General features: G+C 39.9%; 1 protein-coding gene across 50 annotated transcripts in view; it reads left to right on the forward strand.

Moving 5' to 3' along the window:
* EPB41 (erythrocyte membrane protein band 4.1) overlaps nucleotides 1-20,095 on the forward strand; it is a 136,124-nt gene that overhangs the window by 73,472 nt on the left and 42,557 nt on the right. For 11 of the 50 annotated variants that reach the window (XM_083454821.1, XM_083454815.1, XM_083454820.1 and 8 more), the window contains 9 exons: nucleotides 1,535-1,577; nucleotides 3,276-3,351; nucleotides 4,957-5,175; nucleotides 6,882-6,969; nucleotides 9,318-9,470; nucleotides 9,699-9,796; nucleotides 11,142-11,314; nucleotides 12,089-12,205; nucleotides 16,746-16,951. In XM_083454821.1, coding sequence (XP_083310947.1) covers nucleotides 1,535-1,577; nucleotides 3,276-3,351; nucleotides 4,957-5,175; nucleotides 6,882-6,969; nucleotides 9,318-9,470; nucleotides 9,699-9,796; nucleotides 11,142-11,314; nucleotides 12,089-12,205; nucleotides 16,746-16,951 — 1,173 coding nt within the window. Of the gene's footprint in view, nucleotides 1-1,534; nucleotides 1,578-3,275; nucleotides 3,352-4,956; nucleotides 5,176-6,881; nucleotides 6,970-9,317; nucleotides 9,471-9,698; nucleotides 9,797-11,141; nucleotides 11,315-12,088; nucleotides 12,206-14,034; nucleotides 14,152-14,537; nucleotides 14,664-16,745; nucleotides 16,952-20,095 lie in introns of all 50 variants that reach the window. The other 39 variants (XM_083454806.1, XM_083454795.1, XM_083454800.1 and 36 more) reach the window with 8 other exon arrangements.

The raw sequence follows: 20,095 nt of genomic DNA on the forward strand, positions 1-20,095 counted from the left end.
GCTACATCTGAACCAGGGATTGTGATTTGTTTCACTCCAAACCAACCAAGGTCCGAAGCCAAGGTTTTGTCTTGACTTGCTAATGTTAGTTTGTTTTAATGATACAAACCTTGATTCCTAGTTTGGATGCAACACTAAGCCAAGAGTCATAGTTGTTGCTCCTGATCACTGGCAAGGAGCAAAATGGGAGCGGGCTGTGTGTTCATTATAAACCATTAACCATGGCTTTCTATGCAGACACCGTGTGGGAATAACTGGTTCCTAAAAGTTATTTTGAGTTAAGGGTTTTTTTGATGACACTTTCCAGAAGCAATTACAGCTGCATGGATGTTCATTTTACTAATTACTAACTTGCCTAATGCTGTAGTATGGCAGAAATAACTTTGAACTCACATTCTGTCAGTAAGCTGTTTAAGTGAGGCAAATTCAGAGAACTTTGAACCACTTGGAGCTCCACCAAGCATCTTGTAAGAGATTATTAATATATGTCAATCTTCAAGATTACTGTATGAGTTCATATTAGTGAAATATTATGGTTGTGAGCCAGCAAGACCAGATGTGCACCCAGTTCCAGTTGCCAGTCATAGAATAGTAAGCTTAGTGACTGAACTGGGAACTTCCAAATGCTTGCAATGGAAAGATAGTTTTGTTTTTCTTCCTAGGGAGGCCTGCTGGGCAACATCTTAACTACGTTTTCCTTGCCAAATAAATAAGTTTTATTTTGTAAGGTTTGGGTTCCGCTGCTTCTTAATTTGTTTTAATTTGCCACTTTTTATTATTGCCAGGGGGTGATTTAGGCTAGTTTTTATTCACCAGAAGCATAGGTATGTCTATGTTTTCATGGACTAGAGCTCTGTGTCTTTTATGTAATGAGTTTTTCAAATACTATATAATAACTCAATGTGAAGCAAAAATGGCACCATCCGTTTCACTGGTAATTGTCTGGATTGCTACAGATGGTGGTAGTTGGGGAGTTTAACCCTTTCTTCTCCTGCTTGTCCTGATAGAACCACTCCTCTGAAGTTGTATTTATATCTGGAGGAAATTTTCCTTTGGTGGCAATGAAAGATTTCTTCCCAATGCACATAGCAACTTCAGAGGAGAGGGTTTTTTTGGTTTTTTGTTCATGACTACAGCATGGGAAAAAATGGATTAGATTATCCTCCCCACCTGCTACAATCCCAATAATCATCAATCCCCAAGTAGCTTTGAATAACCATTTTTAAAAACCATGCATGTTAATTGCAAACCCACATTTAATGTTTGTTGTAGTCTGGCTGTCAGAGAAAAATTAACTGTACCTAAATAAAACCATGGCTGCTTGTCCATAGTTAAATGCCTAATCTATTGATTATGTCAGTGCCCCCAAAGATCAAATTTTAATTAATCCTATATGCAGTGTTTTTGCAATCTAAGATAACCCAATTGGCACAATGATGGTTGCTACTTAACTCAGTGACAGTACATTTTCAGGCCATATTCTTTGCAACCGTTGTCAGACTCTATATGACTAATTGCTACTGTTTTCTTGCAGACATGGTTGGATGCTGCCAAAGAGATAAAAAAACAAGTTCATGGTAAGTCGCTCAAGTCTGTTTTTTATAAAAGAAATGGTGGATATTTATAGCCTTGGCATGCAATCAAAAGAAGCACTCAGCATTGCTGGAGTTCATGTAAGGGTGATAGAATGGATCAGGACAAATTTAAACAGAGTGCAAGCCCTCTGTTTTCCATATTATGTAGTTTTTCTTTTAATAAAACTGTTGCTTTTCTACAGGAAGACAGTTTGTATAGGGTATATTTTTTAAAGTAGGAATTGTTTAAATTTAGAATATAGCAACATCATTGAAAATTAAGGGTGGACTTGCAAGTCACTTCTGGTTAAAACACCCATTGTCAACACAGCTTGCATCCAGCACCAAATTTGAACAGTGCCAAATGAAAGCCACTGCTGCAAAGGAAAAATCAGGTGTGCACTCCCTACATTTGATGTCTGGTGAGTGATAGCTGGGTGTGGTCCACCCAATATGGCCTGATGGGCTAAACTGAGAGGTTTGGTAGGCCTGATTAGATCTGTAGGCTGGATGTTACCCACCACTGATTTAACTTTTCTTTATCTTGGGATGATAAATCTGCTCCAGTTCCCAAGTCCTGCTCCAGTTCCCAACTCCAAGTCCCTCGTCACCTGGAGGTCCCAGCCGCGTCATAGATCCAGCCAGCCAATCTGCTGGCGGGGGGGGGGGGGCTTCATCGAGCTCCCCCTACTGGTGGTTGACCCTTACAGGACTCCCTGCGTGACAGGCAGGAGTCAGATATAGTCCGATCAATTCCAGTGCCTAAGCCAATACTGCTCACATTCTGTAACCAATAAAGTTGTGGCCTAAATTTGCCCAATAACATTAACCTAATATCTGTGTCCTTGTGTCTCATTCATCAACGAGGGGGTGGTCTTGGGGTCTTGACACGCAAACTTGCTGCGTTTGTTTTTGTTTACAAACATAGGGTAGTGTACTGAAATGAAGCAAATACAAATTTAATAAAAACTGTACCAAATTATAGCTGGATCATAAAAAATCATAATGTAGTACAGCAGGGGAAAATTCGTCAAATTAATCTAAACCACTGTTAAAAATTTCACAGAAGAGATTCATATTTACTTGCGTCAGTGTGGCGCGAGTTCCATTTATGTGGAGGAGCCACTACTGAAAATCCCTCATGGTTATGGGCCAGGATCTACTAGAGCAGGGGTTATCAACCTCTTTGGGTTCATGTGTACATTTGCAAACTGGAGAAACTGTTATGAGCAACACATACACATACACACTGCAACTAAGCAACCATTCTATTGGCTACAATAGAATGTTTCTTTCAAGACTTATTTCAGCAGGGGGAGGACAACCTATGGCTGCCAAGGGAGTTCTGCAGGTGTGTCTGTTGGTACCATGTTGGTGACCCCTGCACTAGAGGAACACATAGAATGGTCTTACACTGAGTCAGACCATTAGTCCACCTAGCTCATCTAGCTTTCGTCTATGCCGACTGGCAGTGGCTCATCAAGATTTCAGAAGGGAGCCTTTCCCAGTCCTACCTGGAGATCCCAAGGATGTCAGGGAACCATTGCTTTGTTGAAGGTGAGACATACCAGTGGGACTGTGTTCCTAATGTCATATTCATTGTGTTTATTTTTATCTCATGATATCTGTATTGCATATTTAATATTACTTGAAAGCAATATTATAAAGGGAAACTCACAACAAATCTGGTTTTAATTGCAGGAGGCCCATGGAATTTCACTTTCAATGTCAAGTTCTATCCTCCGGATCCAGCACAGCTGACAGAGGACATAACAAGGTCTGTAGTGCTCTTAGGAAAGCTAACAATCAAGTAATGTTGTAATTTAGGAAAGAGTAATGGGAGGCAGGATATAATTGTGACAAATAATGAATGAAATTATAAGATAAAAAACAACTGATAAATACTCATCAGGATTCAAAGAACTGTGTGCTTAGTTCCAGAAGCCTAAGGACTCTAAAACTTGCATTTCTGTTTGACAAGCTATGTTATGACGCATGACAAACAGCTTTGGAAAAGAGAGGTGTTTGAAAAGCTGTTTGTGATACAATGTTTTTGAATATATATTATTTATTTAGTTCATAAAATTTATACACTACTTGATTGTGAAAAACCCCCCTCAAAATTGCTTATGAAAGATAAAACAGTAAAATCAGTTAAAAATTACCCTGTGTATATGTATGTAGAACTAATGACAAGGAATCCCAAATTCAAACAGTTATTACATTGCTTGTCAACTTAGTAACATGACTGACTTAATGTCTGGTAATAAGGGAACTCAGTGGAGCATTTTAGAGAACTTGCAAATAGATTGTGTCCCTGTAAAAGTAATACCTTCTTTAAAAAACAAACTCCGTTCTTTATATTAGCTTACAGACCCATTCATACTTCCAGCTTTCAAAATTTGGGAAAACCGGCCTGTAAAAAGGCAGTTGTGAGCAGTTGTGAGTTGTGAGAAATTTAAGACTGTAAACCTCTTTAAGCTCTAAACATGCAATGAACAATGGATGGTATCCAGTCTTTCACATGAATGCTGGAAAGAACAGGTGCTCAGTGGCATACCTCTGACTGCACTGTTGGATCTGCAAGTCCATGTCCCATGCTAGGGAAAGTATCCCTGGATCTTGCACTTTCCGGGCAAAGGCGTGGTGGCTAAAAGGTAGCAGGAGGAGGCTGAGTGGCTTGGCGGCTTGGCTGCAGAACTCAAGAGGGTTCCCTCTCCAGGTGTGATCTGCTCTACCAGATGTAACCAGGATTCATTGGGAACCTCTTAGACAGGAGTAATTTGTGTACAAGGGCCAGCCCCAGACCTGAGAGGCTAGTTTCATTGCTAGGAGGCACAATTGCAGAGTGACTGTCAGGGACCTGAGGAATCCATCAACCCCTGGGAAAAGAATATGGTGCTGGCTACCCTGCACACCTAGTGTCTGCTCCATTTGTACACCCAGAGGCTTCTGTATCCCATCTTCCATTTTATTGGATATAGGATCTTGCTCATTATACAGGTCCAGTGTTATTTTCTTGTTGAGCAACTTATTTTATTTTTCTGCTATCAGTCAGCTGTAAATAACAGAGGAGAAAAGAGACTGAGTGTTATGCTATGTACAGATAACCAAGTGCCTGTTCCAGATTGTGTAGTATGAGCATCTTCGCCTGATTGTTGTTGTCTATGTTAAATACAGACAAACAATACTTTATTCATGTGGGTTCCCTGTCCATATGGCCTGGTACAATTTGCAGTCATATGAAAGTAGGGGTAGACTGTTCAAAGCGAGAAGCACACTAACATATTTCTAATGAAGAACTCTGTTGTGGTGCTAGTCCACTGTTTTGTCATCAGAATTTGAAGTCCCCATTCTGAGGCTTTCTTTTCCTCCTTTGTAGGTATTATTTGTGTCTCCAGCTAAGAAAAGACATTCTCACTGGACGGCTTCCTTGCTCCTTTGCTACATTAGCTTTGCTGGGTTCTTACACAATCCAGTCAGAACTAGGAGACTTTGACCCAGATCTTCATAGCCCAGATTATGTCAGTGAATTCAAGCTGGCCCCAAATCAGACAAAGGAACTGGAAGACAAGGTCATGGAACTACATAAGACCTATAGGTAATTTTAAATTTAGCATTTTTGTATGACTTTTTAATGTTTACATTGTTATTAGCTTCATTTTATTGATGCTTATGATACATATTGTAAACCTCCCTGGGATTTTGGATCAATGAGGGGCCGAATAGAAATTGAAATAATAAAATAAATATGCTAAAAAGAAATTTCATATAGGGGTGAATGGGGTGGAAAAATCCAGGTCCCCAATAACAATTGGTACCCCAGAAACTAAGCCTGATGACTAGCATTGAGACTGCTACAGGGGTCAGGAAGCAGATTTTTCTTCATTTGTTTCTTGTAAGTCGGGGATCATCAGTATAGTGACCTCCAGATGTTGTTGGACAGCAACTCCCACCATTCCTGACCATTGGCCATGCTGGCAGCAACATCTGGAGGGGGCCATATTGGCTTCTCCTGTTCTAAGTTGCATGCACCAATAAAATAAAATAAAATAAAATAAAAATAAGATAAAGTTGAAGAACGCGCAAGTGTGACGACAAGTACAAGTATTTGAAACCTGTTCTGTGAAGTAGCTTCCAGACATTTGCAAAATACTTTCAAGGCCTTCAAACATGCCCCCCCCCCCATTGGAGATTATCTTTTGTCCAAAACATTTCATGTGTGAAGCATCCCTTAATTGCGCTACAGTTGTGAATTATTCAAACCCCTGTGTATGGATCTTCAATTGGACTTATGTTTAATTAACATAAAAAAATGACATGGAACTTCGCACTGGGTGTGATTTAAGACTCACTTCTAAGCATCTTTGATACTTGAGCTTGGTAAAAAATATTTTATAACCATACTTGTTACAGTTACCCTGAAGTGTATTTTGAAACTCTTTTCAGTAATAGATTGTGGCTCAATTCTCAGTGCACCATATGGCTGGAAGAGACGTCTCATACTGTTAGGAATAACTTCTATAAATACACCAGTCCTTCTGTTCCATGAATACACAGCAAGACTAGAAAGGAGGTGGGAGGTTTAAACATTTAAACAAAGCATCTGTGAAGCGCTGTCTTGCTGTACCACTGAGATGAAGTTTGTTAGTAAAGTTCAAGACAGAAAACAGCCTCATATTGAGCATAAGTTCACATATCTCCATATTTACTTTACTTGCCCCTAGCATATCTTTTCCCTTAAGTGATTTCATATGCCCTTGCTTTTAATTTTCAAGAGCTGCAGCTTAGTTCTAAGCCTGGTTACTCAAGAAACTGGCACTGTGTTAAGTGAAGTTCACTCCCAGGAAGCCATGCATAAGTTTGTAACCTTAACTGAGTTACTGATTTGTTGATTTATTACTTTTTTTTACTTCCCAACTGTTCCAATGTTTTTATTGTACACATATCTGAGATACATTTTTCTGGTACCTTTTGGCCATATGTTTCTGCCTTTTTAGTTTGCCTAGTTTAATTTGTTAACCACATTCTTGCAAGCTAACCTCTTTTGGAGAATCTGTAGCAAATAGATAATTCCTAGGATGTTGTATAACAATAATAATTATTATTTTAGAAAGTTACCATTCTAGTTCTAAAGAACTCACTGAAGGTTTAAAAAAACAAGAGGTTTGCAGGATCCATTTTTTTAATTTATTTTGATAAAAGCATGTACTGTAGTATCTGCTAATGATTTATTTTTTAAAAAACCACCCTGCGAAGTAAGCAAATAGTGGGCTTGCTGTATCATTTTCCATTATATTTCTGTAGATGTATGACTCCTGCTCAAGCTGATCTGGAATTTCTTGAGAATGCCAAAAAGCTGTCTATGTATGGAGTTGATCTTCATCACGCCAAGGTAGAAGAAAATACTTGTTTCATATCATAATATTTTTACTTTTACTGTGCAAAGCCCTTGGTTTTCATCTTCTCCCTGCTACTCGATACCATGAGTAGGGAGGGTTCTTGGTTTTTGTCATGTTCCAGTAGGTGCCCCTCAGGGTCTAGGATCCCGTCCAGAGAAGTATAAGTCTTCTCCCAATATATTCACGAAGGAGAGCTGGGATGATGTCCCAGCAGTGTCCAAAACAAGCAAAGGTCATGCACAGGACCATACTGTAATTCATAGACAAAGGCAGGTAACAGTCCCAGGTCAAATCCAGGCAAGGATACAACACAGCAGGCAGAGGAGACTAGGTTCAGGTTCAAGAAACCAGAGACCTATGTTGTTTCCAAGTCAACTGGACAGTGGCCTCCGGGACCACAGCTGTTGTTTCCAGCCTTTCTTGCTCTCAGTGAGACCTCTATTCTAGATCCATAGACACATGCTGTGTTGTTACTCTTCAACCTGGACCTGGACCGTTTGGCACTGACATTCTCAAGGGCTGGGGGTGGGATTTTACTTCCTCCTCTGACAACACTGATGGTTCTTCAGCAAATCTCCCTCTGGAGATTCCTTCCAGGTGATCCTCAGCACTTGTTCCAAGGGATCTTGCCTCCTCCCCCATATCTTTGATGTACTGTGGTACTTCGGGTTAAGTACTTAATTCGTTCCGGAGGTCCGTTCTTAACCTGAAACGGTTCTTAACCTGAAGCACCACTTTAGCTAATGGGGCCTCCTGCTGCTGCCGTGCTGCCGGAGCACAATTTCTGTTCTCATCCTGAAGCAAAGTTCTTAACCCAAGGTACTATTTCTGGGTTAGCAGAGTCTGTAACCTGAAGCGTATGTAACCCGAGGTACCACTGTATAGAGTGTTGGGTTTGTTCTCCAAGAACTATCTGTATTGTACTGGTTCATGGCTAGGCATGACAGTTTTGGATTATTGCAACAGAGGTTGAAGCCAAGGAATTCCTCATGTGATCTAGTTAATCTAATCATTCTTGGAATGGGTTTACAGCCTAAAATGTGGTGTCTGCCCTACAGATGACAGAGTTCATACCTCATTCAGAAATAACATTCTTGACTGTTTCAAAATGGTTGCTATATATTTGATGTTTACAACCACATAGTAACTTAATCAGTAAATCTTTCAGTTTATAGATAAGGGTCTGTTGGATACTTTGGGGTGAATTCATTCCTATGGAATCTGCTGTCACATTTCATTCTGTAGTGTATCTGAGTGACTGTCCCACAAAGACATAAGCTGCAGTCCTGTACACACTTAGGAGTAAGTTCCATTAAACTGAATGGGGCTTACTTCTAAGTAGACATGTATTTGATTGCTAGCCTGTACACCCTCATTATTCTCTAACCCAAAGGATGGAGTTTCATTAGAACTCATCATTGCTCTAGAATCTATTGAATTCTGCAGGTGATGTTCCATCATACCCAGTTGCTTTGAGCTTGTGGGACCTGTTATAGGGCATGGAGCATATTAAATGTATTTTATTGGCCTGTGTGTATTATGTTGCCAGATAAAGTTTTTTTTAAATTGGTGTTTTATAGTTGATTGTGCATTGAGTAGCCTTTGGTTCAGAAAGGTGAGTTGTATTTTCTGAAAAGATCTAAATTTGTCACTGTGTGGCAAAATAATCTTAATGAGATGGTCAATAAAAACTCGACTGGAAAGATTTTTAGTATTGATGCTTTTGTACTGAGCCAATCATTAAATAATCAGAGCACAACTGTGACTGCTGGGTGTCCTAGTATTCTAGTTTCTTTTTTAAAAAAATAGCTTGTCCGGGAGTGGAAGTTTTTCACTCATCTATTCTATTTCCACTTGAATCTTTCTATTTTTTTGAGTAGAAAAGGTAGTGTGTATATAGCCTAAATACAATTTTCTTTCTACCCTAGGACTTATAAATAAACTTGCTCATGGCCTTTTTGTCATTGCTCTTCCATCTGGGACAGTGATTCTCAGTGACAGGACCTACAGAGGTCCCCCTGATAATAAGTTGTTTGAAGATAATGCAGTACAGGACACTTAGGGAGAAGCGTTTTTCACATAAGAGGTAGTGGAAAGAGTTGCCATGTCTGCAGATACATGTTGGGAGGAATGCTTAAGCAGTTAGTGATTTCTGGCTGTTGAATGTTTGAAAAGTGGGGAGACAGATTCAATAGCATCCTAAAAATCAAGTAACAGAAGATCTCACTACGAATTCTGGGGCCCGAGAAATGAGTAAGGGGCATAGAGGGCAAGTGTTTTGCATGCTGAAAAGTGAATTTGACAACACGTGTGAAGTGTGTTCCAAACTCTGCTTTTGTAGGACTTGGAAGGTGTGGATATTACTTTGGGAGTCTGCTCCAGTGGCCTTCTTGTCTACAAAGATAAATTGAGAATCAACCGTTTCCCTTGGCCCAAAGTGTTGAAGATTTCCTACAAGCGCAGCAGCTTTTTTATCAAAATTCGACCTGGTGAGGTAGGCTATGGAGTCATATACTATTTTCATTCCTGTTTTAAAATTCTGACTTCTGTCTAAGAAAAATATTGACAGAGCAGAAGAACTGTTCTGCAGATTGTCCAAATTGTATTGCAGTGGACAGAGGTCTAACATGATAGTTTTCTGGCTTGATTCTTACAATGCGCTTTATGTGAGGCTGTCCTCGAACATAGTTTGAAACTTATTCTGTACTGTTGCTCTCTGCAGCATGAACAATATGAAAGTACTATTGGATTCAAGCTTCCTAGTTATCGGGCAGCTAAGAAACTGTGGAAAGTTTGTGTTGAGCATCATACATTTTTCAGGTATGTTTCTTTCCCCCCATCCAATATGACAAATGGTGTGTGTGTGTGTGTGTGTGTGTGTGTGTGTAAAAGCTGTGTTAAGTTTTTATTCCAGTTGTTGGTATACATTGCCAGGAGTTGGGAAGGAAGCCTCTAATTTGCACAGAATTGTTCAGACAGGAAAACAGGAACATAGGAAGCTGCCTTACACCTAGTCAAACCCTTGGTCCATCTAGCTCAGTATTGTCTACACTGACTGGCAGCAGCTCTCCAGGGTTCCAGGCAAGAGTCTTTCTGGAGACCTTCTGTACGCAAAGCGATGTTCTGCCACTGAGCTAAGGCCATTAATCTGCAAATGCATAGTAATAATAATAATAATAATAATAATAATATATTATAATATAACAACAACAACAATTTATTATTTATACCCCGCCTATCTGGCTCAGTTTCCCTAGCCACTCTGGGCAGCTTCCAATCAAGTGTTAAAAATAATACAGCATTAAATATTAAAAACTTCCCTAAACAGGGCTGCCTTCAAATGTCTTTTAAAAAGAAGATAGCTGCTTATTTCCTTCTCATCTGAAGGGAGGGCATTCCACGGGGCGGGCGCCACTACCGAGAAGGCCCTCTGTCTGGTTCCCTGTAACCTCACTTCTCGCAATGAGGGAACTGCCAGAAGGCCCTCGGCGCTGGATCTCAGTGTCTGGGCTGAACGATGGGGGTGGAGACGCTAATAAAATGTAGGTAGTCAACTTTTACCATGGAAAGAATGAAGAAATGAGAATGTGGTAATAGGAATGAGTGCTCATAAAGGGATTTCATTAACTGAGGACCAGTGTGGTACAGTAGGGTGGATGAACCAGGGGGACCTGGGTTCATATCTCCACGTGGCTTTCTCAGAACCATCTTGGATGAGTCATTGTCTTCATTCAATGTATTGCTAAGATTATAGGAAGCTGCATTGTACTGAAGCAGGCTATTGATTTACCTTCCTCAGTATTGTTGACATGGACTGGAAGTGGTTCCCCTGGGTTTCAGGTAGCAGTTCCTCCCTGCCCTTCTGCATGCAAAACATCTGCTCTACCGCTGAGCTGTGGCCTTTCCCCATGGCTTGCTACCCTAAGTGCAGCTGTTTATTTTTCTCACATGAGTGAATGGTACTCATATGGGGGGGAAATATAGGGGGAGCACTTGGTGACATCATTGGGGTTGTGATGGCCACCATGGTCTAACTCATACAATTTAAGTTCCTATGGGTTTATCTTATGCAAATAATTGCCACCACGCTGGATCTTATTTGACTCGTCATTGTTGGTTTATTGGTTAGAGATGAGTAATGTAGAAATATTCACATGCATTTTAGGCTAACATCCACTGAAGCAATTCCCAAGAGCAGGTTCCTGGTACTGGGTTCTAAATTCCGATACAGTGGTCGGACACAGGCACAGACAAGACAAGCTAGTGCCCTGATTGACAGACCTGCACCACAGTTTGAACGGACAGCAAGTAAACGGGCCTCTAGAAGTCTTGATGGCGGTGAGTATTTAAACTTCCCTGCTTTGTTATAGGGACTCCCTTATACCAGTCTTAATCTGTAGATTTTCTGTTTACAGATTCTGCTCAGAGCTTCGGTTTAATTTGGTTTTCAGATGCTCATATTCGTTTAAAGGCTTTTTCTTTATCAAGTGGTGTTTTCTTTTTAAGATTATTAAATTAATTTGTTTTACAAGGTTGTCCATGGTATATGCCCTAGGGGAAGAAAGAATGTAGAACTCAGTAACTTATACACAGTTCTTACCACATTCTGAACACACGGGTGCCACTGCAACTCCATGCCTTTTCTGTTGGGAAATGTGAGGAGCCGGTTTCTAAGAGCATTGATGCTGGTGTGAGGAGAAGTCACAACATAGGCTCTTCACATTTGGTCCAAGGTTACACGGGACAAGGCATGAGAAGGACTTGCTTTGTAATGAATCCCAAGCTGATGAGATAATGTAAGAACTGGACTCTAAAATTCTGAACATTCATAAAGGTAGCTTTTATATTACCCCCCCTCCAAATTAAATGGTGTGCCTTTGAATGCATCCTGTTAATTATAACTAACAGCTGTACAATTTGAGATAAAATTGTAAATTACTTTGGAATGAGGCAAAATTCCACTTTCCATCATTGCCCTGCTGAAACTCAAATTGAAGAACCAACAACAAAGAATAAGAGCAAACAATAATTATATCCAGACTAAAATCTACAATGTTCTCTTTATATATACTATATCCTGAATATTCTGTAACATGTACACAATTTCTTCAGCTAAACGTGACTCTCAAAAAATAGAGTTCAAACCCGTAGAGGAGGAGAAGCAGGAGGATGTGGTGTTGGTTGGGGTTCCGGAATCAGAACCTGTGGAACAAATTCGAGAGAAGCCAGGTATCGCTGTGGGTAGCTCTGATTCTCTCTCTCTTCTTGCCTCTGCGGTGCCTTTTCTATCCTTTCATGAGCTGAGACATCTTATCTGAATCTGAAATGCTTCATATGTTCTGGCACCCATTTTTTCCCCTTCAAAGAAATAAAACAATGTCTTAATTGGTCAGAACACAGTTGGCCACTTCTGTACTTCACTCCATAAAAGCCCTTGCATCAGCAGTAGCATAGATTTCAGAGGACTGGCAAAAATGCTTTGCACTTTGAATTAATAGTCAGGTGACTGAAATACAAATATTTGCTCATCCTGTATTAAATTGCAACACAATGGAATGGAAAGAAAAGAACTTGAGATGGAGCTGTTACCCCCCCCCCCTCTTGCTCCTCACCACCCCACATTTGAATTCTCAGATTGAGAGCTTTGTAATTGCTGTGCTGGAAAATAATAGATTTGCAACTCTAAAATTGTATTCAGACTCTCCCAGGTGTATAGGACATGCTTGCTTCTTTCAGTTGTTTCAGAATTAATGTTAACGAGACCTTAAGTTTCTTACCAAAACGTAAGTGTGTCTCTAAAGACATATAATTTTTCATAATACTTTCCCCAAAAACTGATACTTAGAAACTGCATAGCTTCTCATCTGATATACATTTGCATTTGCAATGTTAGCTGAGCACATTTCTGTTGTAATGAAAAGACTCTTACAATGGGTCTTGAACTAGTTTTCAGTTTGGCTTCTTCACACTAACCTTTCATGTTATTCTGTTATATTCTTATCAACAGGATCTAGTCAGAGCATTCTGCTTATTGGTATTGGGAGCTCCTCTTTAGCTTTATACAAATGAAGTAGGGTTTATCCCTGTACACTTCTTTCTGCATGAATTCATTTTAGAAATCTAGTGGGGTTTTTATTATTTGAGCACTGGAGAATCATTTCTTGTGCACAATATTAACATTGCATACTATAAGGCTGAACAAAAGTACTTGAAAGATGTGGCCTCCTACAGAACAACATCTTAGCTCATACAAAAGCATGCTCTTTGTACTTATGTTAGTGTGCAGGTGGAGTTGTGATGGGGATCTAACTTCTTAAGTGACTTTACTGTATTCTCTTCAGATGTGTGCCTCTGTTGTAGATAAGAACAATATAACCATAATGATTGTACCACTAATACACTAAATTCTTTATAAAGGTAAAACTTTTTTTTAAAGCTCTGCCTGTTGGCTGACTATTGGACTTTCGCATTTTAGAGGGAGGGTTGTATCCAGTGTTAGTCATACTCAGAGTAAACCCGTTGAAATTAATGGACATGACTAATATATCAAGTGTTAGGATTGTCAAAAGGCAGCAGCAGCCTTGGTAGTTCTGTCACCCTCAGAAGTTTGAAGGTTGGTGATCCAGGTGAGGACATGTTCCGTGGCAGCCTGTAAACTATGGAATTCTCTCCATACAGAGGTGCACCTGGCACTTTCACGGTATAGCTTTTATCATACGTTAAAGTTCCAGCTCTTTACCCTGGCTTTGGACACCAGAGAGAGAGAGAGAGAGAGAGAGAGAGAGAGAGATAGATATTTTAGGGCCCACCCCGTTAGTCTGAAATTAATTTTTAAAACTGTGTTTTAATAATGTATTTTTATATTATTGTAACATTTCCTGGAACCTTAGGGTGAAGGTTAGGTAAGAAATCCAATGAACAGTAAACACCACCACCAACAACAACTTATGTAGGTCCATTAATTTAACTGGTCTGCTTTGAGTAAAACTCTGATACAACCTAGAGGGTTTTAAAAATTGAAATCTTACTGGCGGTTTATTACTGTGCAATTCTTCTAGCGAAAGATACGCTTGAGAATTTTGAAAAAATAGTGACTGAGGAAGAGCTGAAGTTTGAAGTATTTAAAGTTCCTGTTCCAGAACCAAAAATAGTGGAATCATTAGAAAAACAGTCAGGTACAAGTGTGACAGCTTCTCATATGAGTGTGGTTTAACATTCCTTTCTGCTTTCTCCCCTGTTGAAAATATTAAGATCCTAAAGGCTAATATCAATAATATAAGCCCCCACATGATAGTCGCTGAACTAACTATACCATACACAAAAGTATGCAACCTTTCTAAATAAATCAATAGCAACTTTATGCTGTATCTGTCTTTGTGTAGTGCATGATTTATTGAAACATATTACTGGAATCTTATTTTTAAAAAGCTTAAGATAAGGAATAATAAATACTCTGTAAGGTTAGCATTCAGGCAAGGCAAGATTTGCCAGCAAATGTAGTCCTAGTAGTCTTTCCCTTTTATTCTTAACAGTTTTAAAATGAATGCATAACTTTTTTTAGCCATACATGTTCTTGAAAAGTTTGACATAAGCCCAATAAAAGAAGAGGAGAAGAAAGAAAAAACAATTGTGGTGCAGAATCTAGAACAAAAACCGCTATTACTTGAAACAGTTCAGGAGGAGTCAGGTATAACAGTGATAGCTTTTCACACTTGTGTGGCTAATATTTTCTCCTTTGTAGTTAATACACTCTCTCTTGCTTCTACCACCTAAGAATTCACTAGTGCTCACTGCAGTGACAAAAACTTACTAGTGGCATGGCACTCTCACAGAATGGTATGAGATTTCAAAGAAGCAACAGCTCTGTTGAGAACTGTTAAAGAAGAATTTAAATTACCATCATTCTTTAAGCACCAAATAGCATTGTGAAAGTTAGGGAACATCCATAGATAGCAGTTTTGAAAAGGGCTGTATGTAGATTGAATGCCATTCTAACCTTTGCAGAATGCATGCTCTGGGGTGTTTGTGTTTTGCGAGGCCCTTGACTTTACGTACTCTAGAGAAATTGCATGATCAGTGTAGGTAAGCATGACCTTCCAGTAGTGGCAGAGTAGGCCCACAGTGTGGAAGGAAAACACAAAAGGTTCCTGCCTTTTGGGATCCGTAAAGAACTTAACAGACAGAGGAGGAAGTGCATGATCCTACAGCCTGCTCACAATTTCTTAATCATACTTAAAGTGCTTCTAGTTAATGCTAAAGTGTGCAAGATATAGATTGGTGTCCAAGATCATGCTTTAACTTGAGTAGCTTAGTTTTTGATTATTAAGTATATTTAATTGATTAAACATGTACTTGGTATTTGAATTTAACCTTTGCAAATGTCTTTCGTGAAGGCAATGGCTCTTCTGGGTGGACATATACAATTGTGGGCTGATAAGAATTTCTCAGTGCTATTAATTAATACTAATACATTTTATGTGTTTTGTGTTGGGGGCAGGAGGTGGTGCTGCACTTGCACATTCTCTTGCTTCCTTAGAGGTTTTTCTTAGTGTCCTCTGACATTGTTATTGTGCGGTGCCCATCTGCACTGCAAATATGTCAGCAGCCCAATATCATGTAGGAAGAGTCCACATTGTGTCACCTCCTGATGCAAGCATTGACCCAGTTTCCAAGAAAGGTTTTGTAGAAAGGTGGTGTAGATTCTCCCATACAACCTAGGGCTTTTGATGCTATCCTCACAGCACAGGAAAGAACTGCAGTATTGCAAGTTACCGTATTTTTCGCTCTATAGGACACACTTTTCCCCCTCCAAAAATTAAGGGGAAATGTGTCTGCGTGCTATAGAGCGAATGCAGGCTCCTTGGCTTCAGCGATAGCAATGCGAAGCCTCCGAAGCGCAGACGGAGCGTTCCCTCCGCGCTCTGGAGGCTTCGCGTTGCTTTCGTTGAAGCCTGGAGAGTGAGAGGGGTCAGTGCGCATGGACCCCTCTCGCTCTCCAGGCTTCAGGGATAGCTGCCTGAAGCCTGTGGAGCGCAGCGCGAGTTCCCGCTGCGCTCCGCAGGCTTCAAATTCCTTTCACTGAAGCCAGGAGAGCAAGACTCTCCTGGCTTCAGCAGAGAGGGAGAGCTGTGCAGCACCCCTTCAGCCAAGCGGGAGGAGAAATGGAAGGGGCTCCGTTTCTCCTGCCGCTTCGCTGAAGGGGTCCTGAGCAGAGGGGGAGAATTTGTTTCCCCTGTTCTCCCCCTCTAAAACAAGGTGCGTCCTATGGTCCGGTGCGTCCTATAGAGTGAAAAATACGGTACATCACAAGGGCCATCAGTGTTGAGGCCCGTCCACCATTTTAAACAAACATGTTTATAGTCAACAAGTTCATATTTTCTTGGGTCTTGGGTTTTGAGTGTATTGGTATTAGGTAAACAGCAGTAATCTGGCTTTTGTTGTAATATTGGTGATTATTCACACCACAATTAGCTGTTTTTATAAAAACAGAATTTGAAATGTCCAAGTGCTTTTACCGTGTGGATTTGACTAGCATTTTAAGTGTGTGGCTCTTGAGTGATATCTAATTTTGGTTTCTTAACTTTTATTCAACACATGCTAAAAACAAACTTAGCCTTCCACATTAAACCAGTGCCAGCTGCTTTGCACTTCTTTCTTTTGCATTGCTGTGACTCCTTTGCTCCTGGTTTTTTCATTCTTTGGGGTAGGATTTTGGGGGTTTGCCACACTCTCACTCACTCTCACTAAAACAAAATATATTTCTACTCAGCAGTAGCAGTGGTTACACCAGACCGAAGCCCACGGCCTACATCTGCACCAGCTATTGCTCAGAGCCATGTAACCGAACCAACTCCTCCAGTTGTATCTGAAAGCAAGGAGCCAGTGGTCACTAAAGCTGAGAAGGAGAGAAAAGAGGTACAACACGAACAAACTCTGCCAGAGAAAACCAAAACAGAGCATGCTGAAGGATCCCAGGTATGTTAGACTACCGCTGTTAAATTATATATTGTTTGCTTGTGTGTGAGAAAAATAAAAAGTTGAAGGGTCCTTTATGTAGGAGTTCATCTCAGTCAGGGCCCATGCAATACACCTTGTTGCCAAAAGAAGCCAATAAAGGTGTCTCCTTGGCTCACCAGGGAAAGTGTGCCCTTATTTCCTCTTTGTTCTGTATTCTGGACGTAGGTTAGAGTTGGAATGGCAGATTACACCTCTTGCCCAGCCCTCCTGACACTGCCTCCTGACACAGGAGAAAGCTCAAGCTGAACGTTTGTCACAATTGTCCTCAGTGGCCAAACAATTCCCACTGTGACTAATCAGGACATTTCTCTGGTTTCCTTTTATATTCTAAATATGCCATATGAACCTTGTAACCAATACTTTCCAGTAGTCCTTTATCTTTTCCTGCCTGACTATTCTGCCTAGGTAGGGGGATGACTGTACTTTCCAACTCTGCATACCTGCAGCTGGAGAGAGTTGCTCACCCTCTGGCTCTTCTGAGAACACAGAGTCTTTGGGTTCCTTCCAAAATGCCTGTGCTCTGTCAGAAGGTTCCACTCTGGTATTCACTGTGGCATTTGCAATCAGTTTGCACATGGCTTTATTGGTGTCCCAAGCGACTTTGTGAGTTGCTTGTTCTGTCATACTTGTTTTGATCTCAGTGCTGCATTTGAAAACAGTGAAACTTATTTTACTCCCATTGAAATCTGTAGGAGTTAAGGAGAAAATTTTGTTCTTAAGTCCCATTAATTGTGGCTGTACTCAGATGTCCTTTGGGCTTGGTGACAACACTGTTGTGATGAGAGGTACAATCTATTTTCTCTATGAAAAGTTCTGCTTTTAACACTCTTGTTGCAGAGATATGCAACACTTTATACGAGTGTATAGGGACTTATTTGCTATTACAAATTATGGCCTGCTAGTAAGCAAAACCAAAATATATGGCTTGATCATATGACTTGTAATGACATGGCTTGATTGCCTTTGCAATTCCACTAATTCTGATCAGTGATCAGGCCTATTCTTGAGCTGAGCTTGTGCATTTACAGCTGCTGAGGTTTAAACTCAAAATCTTTCAGCACCTACAGAATGTCAGTTTATTTGCTTTCCCTGAATTAACGTTCTTTTTATGCTGACAACTAGACATAGGTTGATTGTCATTCTTTACATGATATAAGAAAATAAACCCTCCATGATAGAAGTTTCTTAGGAGAGGACTACTTTAGCATTTTTCTGCTCATCTCTTACATATATTTGTGTAAGAGTAATTTGTGTAACGTACAGTAGAACATACACTTCGTTTGTTGGTGTGACTTCAGTTAAAGGCCGTATGGTATAGTTCTTGTGTTTCTATAGTTGGGAGAAAGTGGAAAAGACAAATGAAATGAACAGGGCTTTGTAGCATTAATTCTTAAGCCTTTTGGAAGAGGTTGGGTATTTTAAGCTTAAAGAATAATCAGGGGAGGGGAATAGGCAAGAGAGGTTTTTGGAAAAGGTGTGAAGTTATTTTCTCAGCTTTGGAACTTGTGGGTCATTGAATGATTATGCTTGCCAACAAGTTCAGGACACTACAATAGGACGCCCTATGATTTGCACTGCATAATTAGCAGATAATTCATTGTCACCAGATACAATGATATCAGGGAATGGGTCTTTCCATTGATCATACTCTACTTGTGAGTTCTGTGGAGCATTTAGCTTCCCACTGATGAGTTAATTCCGGCAAGGCATTTTTATGACCCAACAGGAAATCTGAGAGCCAGTTCTCAGGGTCATTTTCATCTCCATTACAGCGCTTTCCAAGTGATTTGTATGGAGATGGTCACGTAAGAACCAGAATCTCCATTGATATACATTTTCAGCTATTGCAATACCAGCTGAAAAGGCATTTTCAGTGGAGCCAGAATTGACAGCATGAACCAGTTCTGTATTTGTGTGTATATCCAGAAATAGGAGTAATTTAGATAAAGTCAATAAGTTGACAGATAGGAACGAGTGGAGTTGATAGCACCACCACACAATGTGCATTTATTTCAATCATTGTATCCCAAAGGATCATGTAGCTAGATTTTCACATAGTAGGATTTTAGTCTTCTTTCCTCCACCCGAAAGAGCATATCCGTGTACATATATCATGCTTCACTGCAAACCAGACTTAAAATTTGGGAGAGTTTCACAGTTGGTTTATGGTGCAGCACATGAGTCCACTTTCAGATTGTGCACACAAAAACTTTAATATTAAAAATATCCAGTGGGGCTTGCATGGGAGCCTCTCCAAAAGCTCCCTCGAAATGTCTATTAGTATATAACTTTTAAAGTTAAATTGTTCCTTAAATATGTGAAAAGAGTTACTGCCTTACGTATATTACTCTTAAACTGGGGATCAAAAGAACTAGACAACTACTTAGTTATTTGTGATTATATTGATGTTTATTATATGATCATGTGCATGTTGCTTTGAGTTCGATTGCTTTGTGGTATTTATTCGCAGTTCTTACGAAGCTGCATACAAATAAAATAAATAGTTCCACATGCTCAAGGAACTTGAACCAGGCCATGTGGCAAGCTGTTCAGGGTGGGGGGAGAGTTTAGGCAGTATGTTGTGATATTCTTTCCAGTCTTCAAAGGGAGAATAAGTGAAAAAACACACTGGATGTGTGCAAGCATTTAGGCATGTTTAAAGTAAATTTTGGGATCTTTGGTATTGATTCTCGGTAGTGGCGCCCGCCCCGTGGAACGCCCTCCCATCAGATGTCTGACTTTTAGAAGACATCTGAAGGCAGCCCTGTTTAGGAACGTTTTTAATGTTTGATGTTTTGTGGCTTTTTATATATATTCTGTTGGGAGCTGTGCAGAGTGACTGGGGAAACCCAGCCAGATGGGTGGGGTATACATAATTTATTATTATTATTATTATTATTATTATTATTATTATTATTATTATTAGCATTATTAAAATGTATTAACCCTTAAATTTGATCAGAGAGTGGATAGGAAAATTGAATCTAGAACTTGTTCCAAAATTGTTTTCTTACTGTATTTTATTTCTCTCTATATATTTTATTTCTGAAAAATATCTATAAAAACATTATAAAATGTTAAATTCAAAGTAAGTTATGGTGA

Source organism: Podarcis tiliguerta (genome assembly GCF_965153285.1).
Source record: "Podarcis tiliguerta genome assembly, chromosome: 8".
Taxonomy (NCBI): domain Eukaryota; kingdom Metazoa; phylum Chordata; class Lepidosauria; order Squamata; family Lacertidae; genus Podarcis; species Podarcis tiliguerta.